This window comes from Microtus oregoni, unplaced genomic scaffold, assembly GCF_018167655.1.
Source record: "Microtus oregoni isolate MIOR12 unplaced genomic scaffold, Mior012 000003F_ref0000135, whole genome shotgun sequence".
NCBI classification, from domain to species: domain Eukaryota; kingdom Metazoa; phylum Chordata; class Mammalia; order Rodentia; family Cricetidae; genus Microtus; species Microtus oregoni.
This window is the reverse complement of record NW_024543062.1, coordinates 65,458,384-65,473,938: the sequence shown is the minus strand read 5'-3', so window position 1 is coordinate 65,473,938 and position 15,555 is coordinate 65,458,384. Positions and strand designations below refer to the sequence as shown.

At 48.6% G+C, this 15,555-nt stretch overlaps 1 protein-coding gene across 1 annotated transcript in view; it reads right to left on the bottom strand.

The window, feature by feature from the left end:
• Lmod1 (leiomodin 1) overlaps positions 1–14,296 on the bottom strand; it is a 45,054-nt gene extending 30,758 nt beyond the window's left edge. The window contains exon 1 of the mRNA XM_041649334.1: positions 13,826–14,296. Coding sequence (XP_041505268.1) covers positions 13,826–14,086 — 261 coding nt within the window. The 5' untranslated portion in view covers positions 14,087–14,296. The remainder of the gene's footprint in view (positions 1–13,825) is intronic.
• Between the last annotated feature and the right edge of the window lie 1,259 nt (positions 14,297–15,555).

Here is a 15,555-nt window from a genome sequence, read left to right as displayed (position 1 = left end):
TGGGGAAGAGGAAGAAGATGGGAAAAGGAAGGCGGGAGAGGAGTTTGGGGATGAGCAGAAGGGGATAGCACTGAAATGATGTGCCATTTTTACCTGGTGTGTGGTGGCAGACACTGCAGGTGGCACTTCTGAGCACAGGGACAGGGCATACAGTCCCAGACTGGGGCTAGGAAATCTTTCTTTGTTTGTTTTTGTGGTTGGTTGTTTGAAGTTGTTTTTTGTTTTTGTTGTTGTTATTGTTGTTGATGGTTTGTTTTTTGTTTTGTTTGTTTTGAGACAGGGATTCTCTGTGTAGCCCTAACTGTCCTGGAACTCTATAGACAAGGCTGGCCTGGAACTCAGAGATCTATCTGCCTCTGCCTCCTGAGCGCTGGGATTAAAGGCGTGCGCCATCACCACTCAGTCAGGAAATCTTTCTAAAGGAGGTGACAATAAAGTAAGGGTTACAGGGACCTAGCATCCCACTTAGATGATGGAACTTTCAAAGGCACTGAAAGAGCATCTCAAGTCTTGGCAGGGATGAAGAACCAATGAATGGTCTCCAGCTGCAGCAAGGGGTGGGCAGAAGGAAAGGAAGATTAGTGGCTTAAAGGGGTGCTGGCTCACCAAGGACCTCCTAAGCTCTATTGAGCAACTGAAGGTTTTTCCGCAGGGAGTGGCAAGATCATGGTTTCATCTTATAATAAGACTCTGGCAGCTGAGAGGAGGATAGTTTGCAACGTCAAGAGAAGAGAGACAGGGAGAGCAGTTAGGAGGCCATGGCATGTGTCTAGCTGATATGTGATATGGGTGGACGCGATGGCCGGTTGTATAGTACAGAGAGAAGCTAAGAGACCCTGGAGGTAGAACAGGCAGGATTCTATCACTAGTAAAGTCTGGAAATTGGGAGAGAGATGAGGGCTGTTTAACCTCCATGGTTATGACCTCGGTTCTGGGTTAGATGTTACTTCTAGTTGCCAAAGCACAGAAAGGAGAGGAAAAGCAGGTTTAGGCATAAGGTGGGTGTCAATGACTAATTTATTTTTAGACTGGTTGAATTTGAGACACTTGAGGTGTCCAAGAGGCAACTGGATGATCTAGAACCCAAAATAGAGATCTAGGCCACAGATAGAGACTGGGCATAGGGTGGTAGCAGTGTCTGTGGGGCTGGAAGGCACCTGGGGAAGACGGCAGAGGAGACAGCAATATGCAGCCATTACAGGGAGCATTGCTTTCCTCAGCAACCAGGAAGGAATAATTAGGGAGAAAAAAAGGGGAACCGGGCGAATGTGGTGTCTTGGTGCCACAGAAGTGAGCGTTTTAAGAACAAGAGAGTGATTGAATGTCACAGTAAATAACTAGGCTAAAGAGCAAAGCATACACCATAGACTCAGCAACAGGGAGGTCCTAGGCTGCACCATCAAAGCCCGTAGCATCGTGGTGGTGAGACAGGGGCTGACTGGGCATGCTCGGTGGTGATGCTTCCTCTGTAGCCTGTGGAGGAAGCAAAGGAGCTGAGCTGAGGCCTGGAGACAGTGGTCAGGAATGCTGAAGATGGAAGGAAGGAAGGAAGGAAGGAAGGAAGGAAGGAAGGAAGGAAGGGTGCTTAAAGTAGCAAAGGTTCCTGTGGAGGCAGGAGCGAGTGAAATCCCAAAGGGATGGGGACAGATGCCTTTCAGATGGCTTGAGAGAGAGGTTTGCATTCGGGAACGCTGAGAGGTGTTCAAGCATCTTCCCTGTTGCTTTTGTGTTTCTCTGTGAAATATGGGCTAGGTATCTGTTTAAGACGAAAAGAGAGAATGGTGGAACAAGGTTCGGTGAGAAGAGCTGGCTTTCGGAAAAAACCTCTTAGGGGAGTGAGAGGCACGTGGTAAGACGCCCTGGGCAGGGCTGAGGGCTCAGCTGAGGTGATGGGATTTTAATTCACAGCGGCGCTGATGTGCATGGCTGTGACGTCTTCTCCAGGTATGATCGGAGGTTTGGATTTAGAAGAGGAATACTGACAGTCTCATCCGCACCGGATGATGACGGGCTGGAGAAGATTCTATCTGAGAACTGAGAACACTGTTTAGAATGACCCGAACTCAGACATAAACTAAAGAGGAAACTGGGTAAACCAAGAAGGGCCTGGAAACTTAGCTGATGAGACAGTGGGTCGCACTGGAGCAAGCAAAGCTACGGCGGGAAAGATGCATGAAGTGAAAGATGCCTTTCTTTTTTATTTTTCTTTTATTTAGTTCTTACAGTTTTTTGAGACCGGATTTCTCTACTACATAACTCTGTCTGTCCTAGAACTCTCTATGTAAACCAGGCTGGTCCCAAACTCACAGAGATCCACCTGCCTCTGCCACCATGCCTAGCCAGAAGGTGCCATTCGAGCTACCCCTTTTTGGAAAGCTAGCGAGTCTGGAGTAAAAGAACCTAGCCTGAGTTTTAGGGAAGTGCCTGACTCTTAGCAGACTGGGTTAGGAAGATGGAAGTGGATTACGTCCAAAGAACACTTTAGTGAAGTGCCTAACTCTTAGCAGACTAGATGAGGGATGAAGTGGATTATGTCCAAAGAACATGCCCGCACATGAGCAGCTCTGAGAAGGGCTCAACTGGAAGCGACCACGATGGCGCTCTATCAGGTGCCTGCTCTTCACAAAGCATAGTGTTAGGCCATCTCAATCTTCACAAAGACTCTTCAAGTTAGTAACATCATCCCTTGAAGTAAGTCAAGTGTCTTATGTGCTTCCTATGAACCACAAATTCTACACCTAGATACATACCAAACAGAAAGGAAGTCACGGGTGCGAGTGTGAGAGCATTATCGTTTATGATAACCCAAGACTGGAAACCACCCACATTCCCATAACAAGGAGATGGACTAGTTAAGTCGTGGTATAGTCATGCAGAAGAATACTGAACAGGGTGGAGGTTTAAAAATGCTGTGGACAACACAATTGAACTTTACCAACAGACCGTGGAGCGAAAGATTCTGGATAGGGAACTCTTCCTGGGTGAGTCAATAAAAACAGACAAAGCTATGTATGCAGTTGGAAGTAGAGATAGGAGTTACCCTGGGGAGGGAGCTTGGGTGGGTTTTGTGGCACTGCCATGCTGATGTTCAATTTCCTGACCGCTCTGGTCAGCCACTCAACTCTGCACACACATTTCATGCACACTTCTGTATGTATTCCATGTTGCAGTAAAACAGCTACTGTGGGGAAGCCCACTTTGTGGAGTACAAATGCAATATTAAAAAGGCGCTAAGAGGCCAGGCGGCAGTGGTGCACTCCTTTGGCAGGCAGAGCAGGCAGAACTTTGTGAGTTCAAGGCCAGCCCGGTCTATAGAGTGAGTTCCAGGGCAGGCTCCAAAGCTACAGAGAAATCCTGTCTCGAAAAACAAAACAAAAAGGCATTAACAAATAAAAACAAAAGAAGGTAAGGCTTATAAATGTTAACCATGTGTCTGAAGCCACCCAGCTGGCAGCAGTCAGCAGGGAATTAGCCAGTTCCCTGGCTTGGCTTGGGAATCTGTGTAGGTCCCACCACTCTGCTGTCAGTTGGGTACTGGGATAGGACCTGTGTGCTCCCCCGCCTGGGCATGGGTGGCCCTGAAGACAGACAGATGCACATGAAGCATCTCCAGCAGGGGCCATTGTCTGGTGACAGCTTGTGTGCCAGGTTTCTTGTCCTGTCGTGTTTTCATATTTTCTCTACCTCTCCCAGGAAGCACCGAGCATTCTTCTGGTGACCTAGGCCTTGACCTCCTAAAATTCTCCCTGCTTCAATCTAGCCTATATATGGCTGCCGGTGCCGTCTTCCCAGCTCACACTGCATGTGTCAACGCATCAGAGATCAGCTTCACCACTCGCTCCCCACCTGTCAATCTGAAGGCATCACTGCCATCTCCTTGGCTTTCCGTCCTCCAGGCAGAAGAGAGAGGCTGCCAGGAAGGCAGACCTGTCAGCTGCCATGAGCTCTATCCCTTCCTTACTCCTTTTCTAGTGCCATCAAGGTTTTTCTTTCTGCGGAATTATTCCCAGGAGCATACAGATAGGCAACAATGTTCTCTGTCTCATAAAAGCCCTCCCTGATACCACATTTACTTTGGCTCTTTTGAATAGCATTAGGATGCGAGAGAGATTGCCTCAGCACAATAATTTTATTAGGTTCTAGTGGCTTCCATTTTGCAGGCACTGTGGCTGGTTCTCTGACTTCATCTTATTAAACCTCTCAACAACAAGGACAAAGAGGGGTGCTCTCTTCCTTGAATCTCCATTGATTCTGTGAGAGCCTGGTTCCCTCCCACCTCTCAGTCCCTCCACTAGCTCTCTCCTCTTCCAATGCCCACATGTTTACAACATAAGGAAGAACTCTGCCCTTAGCCCCCCATTCTTCTCCACCCACACCCACACCCCAAGCAACATCTTCTAGGCTCATGGTTTTAAATGTTATTCCCAGGGGTGGCAAGATGTCTCAGTGGTTAAGAGTGCTTGCTACTCTTGCAGAGAGCAGTTCCCAGCACCCAGCTTACAACCATCTATGACTTCAGTTTCAGGGAACCCAGTGTCTTCTTCTGGCCTCTGTGGGTACCAGACACACGCACACGTGTGCATGCGCACACACACACACACACGGTGGACATTCATACATGGAAGCAAAACATTCATAAGTATAAAATAAATGCACCAGAAAAACTTTTTAAAAAGTTAAATATCATTCACATGCTAATGCTCCCCCCAGCCCTCTTTCTTACTGAGTCTAAGACTTATACCCCCTGGCCACCTGGCACTTCCACCTGGGGATCTTATTAGCAAATGAACTTAACTAAAGGCCTCAGTTTGAACTCTGGCACTTCCCAAACCACTCCTCTGCTCTTGGCCAGCTGGTGGTGCCCATGAAATCCCCGCATCAGGGAGGCAGGGGATGGTGAATTGAAAAACAGCCTGGGTTACACACCGGGACCCTGTCTCAAAACAAACATCATCTCCCACCACAACTCCTCTTTCCCTCAGCATATCAGCCAGTCCTGCGTTAACCTGAAAGGGGCTTCTGAACTTCTTGCCTCAACAAGCCATCCTTTTCCAGGCAACTGCTACACACTCAGCTGTGCTCCCCCTCATCCGCTCTGCTCTAAACCCTCCAGTGACTCTGCAAATGGAGTAAAATTCCAAACTTCAGCTGCTGGGGCTGGGGCTGGGGCTCAGTTCTTAAGAGTGATTGTCTAACATGTGAGAAGCCTTGGGCTGGATGCTTAGAACCACGAAAAAGTGGGTGTAGGAAAACATGTTTAATCTCAGCACTTGGGAGATGGATACGGGAGGGTCAGAAGTTCAAGATTGTCCTTGGTTATATAGCAAGATTGAGACTAACCTGGGCCACATAAGACCCCATCTAGCCAGGTGTGGTGGCACAGGCTTTTAATCCCATGACTTGGGAGGCAAAGGTAGATGGATCTCTGTGGGTTTGAGGCTAGCCTGGTTTACAAAGGGAGTTCCAGGACAGCTAGAGTTGTTACACAGAGAAACCCTATCTTGAAAAATGAAAAAAAAAATCTAATTTCTGGCTAGGAGTTTACTTTAGTCCTTGGTTAGCACGTGCAAAACTCTGAGTTTGAGCCGCACCACCACATAAACAAACTAAGAGACGAACCAAACTTCTCTGCTTCCCTAAAAGGCTTTGCACTATCCGGACCTTGCCTCCTCAAGGCCTTCTTCATCTCTCCCAGCTATGCTCCAGTTAGCCTAGCTGAGCTTCCTCTGACACAATAAACTGTTTCCACCTCCAGGCCTTTGCATGGCTCTTCTCCTGGAAGCTGCTTCTCCAGGCATTCCCATTGCTGACTTTGTCCCAGACGCTAAACAAATGTCATGTTTCTTGTGCTGAAGATCCCATTGAGCCTGTTGGAAATGGGCCCCTACAATGGTTGATCATATACTCTTTCCTTAAACAGATTCACACTTTTTAAAATCATATATATGATACATGTTACACATGTGTATGTTTATGTGGCATATATACATGCATATGTACACACAGACATATATATTGTACATTGTGCTGATTAGGTTTTTTTTTTTGTCAACTTGACATACAAGCTAAGTTTATCTGGGAAGGGGGACTACAATTTAAAAAACATCTTCATCAGATTGGTCTGTGGGCAAGTCTATCAAGGTCATTTTCTTGATCAATGACTGATATAAAAGGGCCCAGCACACTGTAGGTAGTGCCATTCCTGGGCAGGTTGTATAAATAAGCAGGTTGAGTGGCCATGGAGAGCGAGCAAGTAAGCGGTATTCTTCCACAGTCTCTTCTTTAGTTCCTGCCACCAGGTTCCTTCCCTCTGACTCCTCATCTTGGCTTCCCTCGATGATCGACTGTGATCCGGACATGCAAACCAAATAAACCCTTTCCTCCCCAACTTGCTTTCTGTCGTGGCCTTTATTATAGCAACAGAAAACAAAGTATGGGGCTGGAGAGATGGCTCAATGGTTAAGAGCATTGCCTGCTCTTCCAAAGGTCCTGAGTTCAATTCCCAGCAACCACATGGTGGCTCACAACCATCTGTAATGAGGTCTGGTGCCCTCTTCTGGCCTGCAGGCATACACACAGGCAGAACATTGTATACATAATAAATAAATAAATATTTAAAAAAAAAACAAAGTATAATATCTGTGTTGACCGTAAGAATAAATACCATCTCTTTGGCAACAAGGACCGTCCCTATGTTATCCACTCTGTTCTAGCATTTAGAAAATGCCCAATATAGTAGATATAGTAGCAGCTCAATGAACAGTTGAGGAATCACTGATTTAGGAGAGTCCTCCTTGTCCCTATAAGCATAAAGCATGAGTCACGAATACTGTGTGGAAACAGAGTAGAGGCTAGGTGTGTGTCAAAGCCTAGGCTTAAAACGTGTGAGGCTCTGGTACTACCCATCCTTAGCACTAAAGAGAAGGGGGTGAGGGAGAAGAAGACCTAAGTAGCAGGGAGGGGAATGAGTGGGCTGAGTTGGAGCAAAGGGAAGAAAGCAACTGCTCATGAGACTTCAGTACCAGATTTCCAACCCAGCACACTTCTTGGAGTCCTTGGTAGACTATTGAGCCTTACTACCCAGGACCAGGCCCTTCAGCTTCCATGGGACAGATGCTCTGGCAGGTACAGGAACTGGTCCAGATCATGGACAGCCAATCAGCAGAGCAGGATGGGAATGCAGATCTGCTTGGACCCTAACGAGACGATCCAACCACTAGACTCCACACACTGAGCATGCATAGTGCCGCCTGAAGCCCTAGCTGAGGACCTCTTGGCACTGGAGGCCGGCATCCTGCTGGTCCTGCCACCTGACCTGGAAGTCAGGGCTGATGAGCTAGTGGAGCCTAGGGATCCTGAACAGGGAAGAAGTGAGGGGAGGAGCAGGCAGAGCCTGTGGAGCAGGAGGCCTTTCTATTCCTAGCTGTTTGTACACAGTGTCCTGATGACCTGGCCTGGCCTCTGCAGTGGACCCCAGAGATAGCTGAAGCCCAAACTCCCAAAGCAGCCCTGGCTTTAGATCATGCTGGGATAGAACATGGCTATCGAGGAGAGTTCTTATGTCTGAAATGTCCCTCAACCCTCTCTTTTCTACCATTTACCAAAACCAGTAAATCAGCGTGGGTCCTTAAGCCCGGGGTGAGGGTGGGGGAGTTAAATAAAGGTGGTTCCGAGAAATCAGGTGACGAGCCAGGCGGCAAGCAACAAATCACCCTGGCCTCCTTCTTTCATTGGTCTTTGCTTTCCTCTCTCCTCTCCACCCCTCTCGCCATTACCTCACTCCTATGGACAGAACTTTTTAACCTCGTGAGAATTATTTTAATGTTGTTTTGGCGTCTGTACAGGTACAAAGGCTGATGAATTGAGACTGAAGAAAGCCTCTCTCCTGAGGAAATAAACTCTGAATACCTTATCCTGTTGAATGCTCCAATAGCCCTTCGAGGCTGATTTTATCACTCCTACTCACAGGTAACGGAGCTGAAGAGGCTAAGCCAATGAGATGGTAGTGGTGATGCCCTCGGTACCAGCACACGCTAAATAAATTAATGCCCTCCCTTTCTGGCCCAAGGTACTCAGCTGCACTGGGGCTGTAAGGGGAAGAAGCAGAACACAAATCTGGATTGGGCTGAGTGCAGGCACCTGTGGTTTGCTATCTCATGCCCGGACCTGCTGCTGAGAAGCCCCAAACAAGGACTTATACCTTAGACGTAAGCCACCTTTTTCTGCTAGCTATGATCAGTGTGGTTCACTAAACACAAAACAGCTTAATCTGGACCTTACTCTATGGATCAGGATAATCCTGTTTATCCAACCTGGCAATCACATGATTTTCAGATTCTTCCTCCCTTCACCCCTATGCTGTGGCTATTTTTGCTTTGAGTGCACACACGCACGCACACACACACACACACACACACGCACACACACACGCGCGTGCACGCACACACACACATGCACACACACACACACACACACCATATACACACACACATGTTCCAAATCTCTCTTAATCCCGATCATTCGAGGTTTGCCTCCTCTGGGTCAGCCGTGGACATGCTGTTTCTGTAAGTCCATAGTCTCTTGGAGGAGGGAGAGAGGCTGGTGGAGGGGGAACAGATAGGCTACATGAAAACTTTGTCTTCCTTGTTCATCCAGTCCTGGGGACCATGAAGTCCCTGAAACCCTGAGGCTTCCAACTGTCCATGCTGGTGACAACCTCCCTTGATCGGCATCTCTCAGCCAGACTTTGAAACCATCCCCATCTTCCTCTCATAATTTCATAGTGAAATTCCATTTCATAATTGCAAGTCCTCCTCATTCCTGTCCATCTGGCTTGCCCCCCTCTTATGTTTCCTGTCTAGCCAAGGTCTCAAGTTCTCAGACCTGCTGTCCCCAGAAGGGACAAACGTCAGAGGCCATGCTGCAAGGGAGTTCAGCTCTGGTGCCTTGCTTGCACTAAATTATATATATATATATATATATATATATATATATATATATATATATATAATTTATTCTTATTTTATGTTCATTGGTGTTTGTCTGCATGCATGTCTGTGTGAGGCTGTCAGGAGCCCTGGAACTGAAGTTACAGACAGTTGTGAGCTGCCATGTGGGTGATGGGAATTGAACCTGGATCTTCTGGAAGAGCTGCCAGTGCTTTTAACCTCTGGGTTACCTCTCCAGCCCCACAAAATTCTTTAAATGTTACATATTCAGTGCATGAACAAAAGACTTAAAAACAACAAGTTAAAACAAACACCTGTAGGTCGCACCACCTACCTGAAGACAGTCAGCTGCTTTCCCAAACTACAGATGGAGGTGGCTAATAATTTTATCTAGCTTTTTCTAGTTTGTGCATGTGCCTACCTGGGTCACCAGGCCCCCATCACCTCTTCTGCCCTCTCTACTCAGGCCTCCAGGGCTATTTTGAGTGTGTACCAGTTGGGGTTAATCTCCTTAATCATTGAGCCGTGCTGCCTCGTGTACTCCCAACAAGCCCAGCTATCTGCAAAGGGCATTCTGAGGGTTGGTGCCACCGTCTCTGGCCTTCCCATTCATGAGGGGAGCCCGGGGGATAGAGTTGAAACAAGGCTGGAGGAAGGGGCTGAGGAGGCTAAGTGGCAGCAGGAGGTTCTAGGCCAGCAGTGGGTTCTCAAGAGTTTCAAGTTAGCCTCTGGGGAAAACCTAAAAGAGCTTTCTCTGCCCCCTGGCTCAGCTGCCCTGGCCCCTGACCCTGCTTTCATGCAGGTGCTAATCCTGGGTCCCTGTCACCCTAGAGGGAAGGACAAGAGGGGTAGGCTGAGGGGTCATTCCCCTCCCACTTGGGAAGGGAAGAATAAGAGATGACCTGTTGGGATCTGGTCCCTGAAACATGAGACAAGGACTGCTTCACTCCACTGCTGGCTTCTGCACTGGCTGGGGCTCTGTCTTCCACCTGGGCTAAGGGAGAACTCCCAGAGGACCTGGGAGAAGACTGGCTGCCAGATCCTCTCCATCTACAGGCAGGGCAGGAGCCCGCCTCTAGCCTTCCCTGAATCCCCTGCTAACTGAAATTCATTTCATAAGCAGCTGGGGATCTTATGATCTATGTGGAGGCCTTATGTAAGTATCCTCCTCCTGAATCATATATGCTGGTGAGGGAAACAGCCAAGAAAAATAAAATAAATAAATAAACAAAATTTAAAAAAAGAGGGGCAGGGGTATGCAGCTCCACAGCAGGGCAGACACTTGCCATGTTCAAGGCCCTGGGTTTGGTCTCCATCACCATGGGGAAACTGAGTCAGCAGGAGGAAAAGTACTTGCCATGCAAACCTGAAAACATGAGTTTCAGCCTTTGGAACCCGTGGAAGTAGAGAGTGACTCGTGCAAGCTGTCCTGGGACTTCCACACGCACACACGACACACACGAGCACCCCTTCTCTAGTGATAAATGTCCTGAACGATAGAACCTTATGACCCTGGCACACTTGATCAAGGTGCCCAGCTTTGCCTAAGAATCTGGGGTGACTGCCTGGAGGTGGTGACCTGGAAGAGGTACGGGAGGAATATGCACGAAAACTATGCTAGCCAATCCAAAACCTCCGTGAACTATTCCAGCCCAGTGAGGAAGACGTAGCCTCGGTCCCTTACCTGGTCTAGACCCCAGCATGCCAGTCACAGTATGAATCTGACTTTCCCTCCTAGGAAAAGCGGAACAGGCCTGCTTATCTCTCTTAGTTTCTTCTAAACGTTTTCTCTGTGTGGAAAGTTTCAAACGAAAGTGGAGAACAACGTAATAAACACTCATGTGGGTCCAGCATCCAGCTGCAACAGGAACAACTCCAGACCAGTACTTTCTCACCCACACTCCCATCCCTGTCATTTTAAGGCAAATCCCCCAATTCAATCAATTTTCCTGAGAATAGTTTATTACGTATGTCTAAAATATAAACATTATTTTAAAAGAATGTCCATGCGGGGCGGTGATAGCACACACCTTTAATCCCAGCACTCGGGGGGCAGAGATAGGCAGAGCTCTGTGAGCTGAAGGCCAGCCTGGTCTACGGGCAAGTTCCAGGACAGGCCCCAAAGCTACAGAAAAACCCTGTTTTGAAAGACAAAAAACAAAACAGAACAAAACAAAAGAATGTTCATAATGCCACCATCCCATCGACAGGATTTAACTAAAGTGTCTTAATGCCAACCAGTACCTTTCCCTCATGGACAGTTGGTCTGATAATTAAAGGTACTCCTTAGATGGTGGTGGTAGGGGAGCTTTCAGGCAGACTGTCATAGCCACCGTTTCTCTAGCAACACACAAGTACACAGATCTTGAGCATCTCTCTGGGGCTCTCACAAGCAGCGGCTGTATGACCCTAAAGGAACTCAGCTGGCACAGTGCTTATCTACCAGACACCAAGATCCCTAGTTCAACTGTGCAAACCTGGCATGGTGGCACATGTCTGTAATCCCACTGCTTCAGAGGTAGAAGCAGGAGAACCGGAAGTTCGAGGTCACTCTCACTAGCTGTTGAGTTTGACTCAGCCTGAGTTAGCTGAGAACCTGTTATAAAAATAAAGAAGGGCTGGCATTATCTCCCCATCCGTACTCTGATATCCCAATGTAACAGGAAAAGGGGAGGAAGCACAAAAAGTCAGGCAGGTCATTTACTGTGTCACCTTGGACAAGTATTTAGCCTCATTGAGACTTTTTTTTTTATGATGGGGATAAAAATCCTATCTCCTAAGACTGTTGAGGCTTTGAAAGAGAAAGGTGATGGTGTAGTACACCTTTAATCCCAGCACTGGGGAGGCAGAGACAGGCTGATCTCTGAGTTCAAGGCCAGCCTGGTCTACAGAGTGAGTTCCAAGACAGCCAGGACTACACAGAGAAACCTTCTCTCGACAGAGAAAAAACAAAAAACTAAAATAAAACAAGATTGGGGTGGTGGACATGTAGAAGGTTCTCTGTAGCTCATCTTTCTGCTGCGGTCCATTTAACTGGCTAGCTCACTATCAAACCGACTGGCTTATTACCTTCAGGTCTTCAGGAAGAGGGAAAGGCTCAGGCAGCAAGAGCTAGAGCCAGTTCCCCAGTCTGGAGTGGAGTTCACACTCTCCAGCTAGACTTGAGTATCCATGCTCTGTGTGCTTGCTCTGGCCACTAATCAAAGAGACAAGTCCCTAGATGGAGGGGTGGGCAGGGCCGGACAAGGGCAGAGATTTGCTTTGGACTAACTTCACCATTTTCTGAGTTCCTTTACTAAAGTGAATTAGCAATCCCACTGCTGCGGCTTATTGGATGCTATGTGCCAGGTTCTGTGCCATGCACTTCCCACCACCCTCTTAGTCACCTCAACAGGGGTGGGTACTGTTCTCAGGATCTAGGTAAGCTGGGAGGAGTCATAGAGTCAGCACAGTAAGAGCTGCTGGTACCCACACAGGGTTTGTCTGGTACTTAAACTCTAGGCCTTGACTTCATGCTCATTCTTCTGATAACAAAGGGGCTACATGTTAGGGTTCAGTCACATTCCCCCAGATTTAGAGACTTCTGACCGTGCTCAGTATACATGTCTAACTCCGGCTGGCCATTGTGCTAACATATGCCCTTTGCCTGCATGAGGAGCAACGAGAGCATTGTAACAGACTACTTCCGTAAGGAACAATGGTCCTAAGAGCAGCATCTCCTCCAAGGATGCATACTGTCTCACCCTCTATTCCTTGACTTGGCTCCATCTGAAGAAGTGCATCCCTGGGCAGGGCCAGGGAACTGGGAGACAGAAGAGAGAGGCAGGGCATAGCATTTACTAAGTGCAGAATGTTGGAGAATCAAAGTCCCAGGAGCACAAGAGTTCCTCGGCTGTTCTTTGGCCTAAACATCTTGCTTTATAATTAAGTAAGGGCTTTGGTTTTAGGAGTGGGTGGACAGTGCAAAGATAGGACGCTTACGTGGCATATGAGAGGCCCTGGGTTTGGTTCCCATGGGTTAAAAACAGTTCTGTTTGACCTCACCCTCCAGAAGCCACTGGAGACAAGGCAGCCATGGGGCCCAGAGCCCAAGGAATGGAAGAGGAGAACAGAGCCAAACTCCAGAGTGACTCTTAGGGTCCAGGAAAGGGCAGGGGTCACAAAAGTGTCAAGACCTTGTCTAAGTTTCTTTTCTCTGTCCTGGGTCACTAGCCCCTTGATGGAGGATCTATCATTTCCCCCATATCTGTTTTGATATTTATTTATTATTATCAGAGCTATAAAAGAATTAGCCACCTCCCCGCAGGGTAAGAATTCCTGAGTCCCTTGGCTCCCCACACACTCCTTGTTTCCTGGGAAAGTCTTGAACACGGGCCCAGGGAATGGCAGGCACAGGGACAATGCTCCAATTCTTGCACCGTGTCTCCCTGCTTTCCCATCCCTGCTCTCAGGCCTTGGGCCATGTCCTCCAGAGCGTTGGGATCAGCTTGGCCTCCTCTTCTTGGGTGGCTGGAGACTACAAACGTCATTCTATCCTTTCTCCCTCCTCACTAGCACAGGATGGAGATGAAGGAAGAAACATGCCGAGACCATGATGGCATCAACTCGACAATGTATCCTTCAAGGACACCCCTCAGCTCCCTTTCCTACTTGATTTTTGAGATGTCCTGTCTCTCCAACACATCCAACTTCTGCTTACAGAGCAAATTCAGGGCAGAGCTTCCCACTGCCAGTTTAGTGCATAATAACCTGTTCTGAAGCATTTCATCCCTTGCCAGTAAGGATTGTTCCTCTAAGAAAAGAAGGGTTCTGGTCATGGAGTTAGGGGGCCTGGTCCTCCCTTCCCACCCCATTCTCCTCCAGGGTGTGTCACTCACGTCTATAGACATCTCCCTCTGGATGAGCTTCTTGGTCTCCTTTTCACAGAAGTTGAGCATGGCTTCCCGGCTGAACGTGCCAGAGGGCTGTCTGTCCGTTTGATTCTTCTGCCGCAGCCCCACAGGAATGCTCCCATCCGGGTCCACCACATCCAGCTCCTTCTCCAGTTCTTCCATCTCCTCAGGGGAGAGGGTGGACAGCAGGCTGTCGATGTCAGGGTCTTCACTCACCTGCCGCCGATACTTGGCTACCTTGGACATCTTGGCAAAGCAGGCAGCTTCTCTTGCCAAGTCTGTGGGAGTGTTGGTGGTATGCAGAGAAGGGAGAAGGGGTGCTGGTCTGGGTAGAGCTGGGTGGGCTTGAGTGGGAAGGCCCAGCTAGATGAGGACTGCAGCTCGTAGGGCCCGCTGTGCCACAGGTGCTCAGGGGACTCGGCAGCCTCCCTGCAGACCAAGGCTAGTGGACCCTGCTTGGTCTAACAAGCAACCAATAAAACCTGACAGCTGCCCAGCCAGAGAGGAGAAGCCAATCCCCAAGCCAGGGGGCGGGCCTGCCTTACTGTCAGAGCTGTTTGAAACTTGAGGACATTCCAGGGAATCTTGGAGCGCTGCGTGACCAAATTTAGTACAGAGCAGTTTAGCCTTTTAAAGACAAGGGGGCCATGCAATGAGGAAAAGATAGAAAAATGCAAAGGCTGGCAGGGGCAGACCAAGCCACTGGAAGCCAGGGGAGCAGGGACCAGGCGATGAGGCTCGAGTGGCCAGCCTGAAGCCAGCCTCGGTCAGGAATGGATTTTACTCTTCTGTCACTGGGTGGCCACTGTCACCTTTCTACTGTATTTGGTAATGTTTTGGGGGGACTCCCGGGAGTTTGTAATCCCAGAAAAGACACTAATGCAAGATGAGGGACAGTTCTTATAACCAACCCACCTACACAGTTTCCTGTCAAGAACCTGAGGGCTGAGCATCAGTTGCCCTGATGCCCCTTTGCCCCTTTACCACTTCAAGAGATAAGAGAATGGGAGACATGGTAGAGGGTTGGGGAGTGGGGGGGTGATATCCTCACAGTGTATACAAACTGAAAATGTTTTGGTGGTGTTTTTTTTTGGGGGGGGGGTTGGTGTTTTTTTTTTTTTTTTCTTTTCTTTTTTCTCTTCGAGACAGGGTTTCTCTGTGTAGCCCTGCCTAACCTGGAACTCACTCTGTAGACCTCGAACTGTAGGCTGGCCTCAAACTCACAGAGACCCACCTGCCTCTGCCTCCCAAATGCTGGGATTAAAGGCACGCACCATCACTGCCCAGCTACAGACTGAGAATGTGAGGGCTGTTTGAGGAAGAGATGGGATCTGCAGGGAAAAGGAAACTCTTAGAGAAACTGAGAGAGCTCTCAGTTTCCGAGGCCCCAAGGCTCTTGGGAAGAGGGTTCTAACCTTCCTCGGTGCCCTCTTCTGCAGGGCCATCTGCAGACAGCCTTCTCTGGGCACAGTAGGAGGAGCAGGCAGACACCACCCACATATAAATCCAGAGCATAATTTAGCATGTCTTAAGGGAAATGCAATTCTGGGCCGCTGAGCGGTGTGATTGCAACAGGTCTGGCTTGTTTTGTAGAAGGGCTTTCCACTGCTCATCCATCAAGCCGCCCTGTGCGAGTCTCACAGACATTCGATCTCCTGCCCCCCTCCTTCCTGCCACAAAATCCCTTCTAGAAGCCCTGGTGTAACCCATCAGGG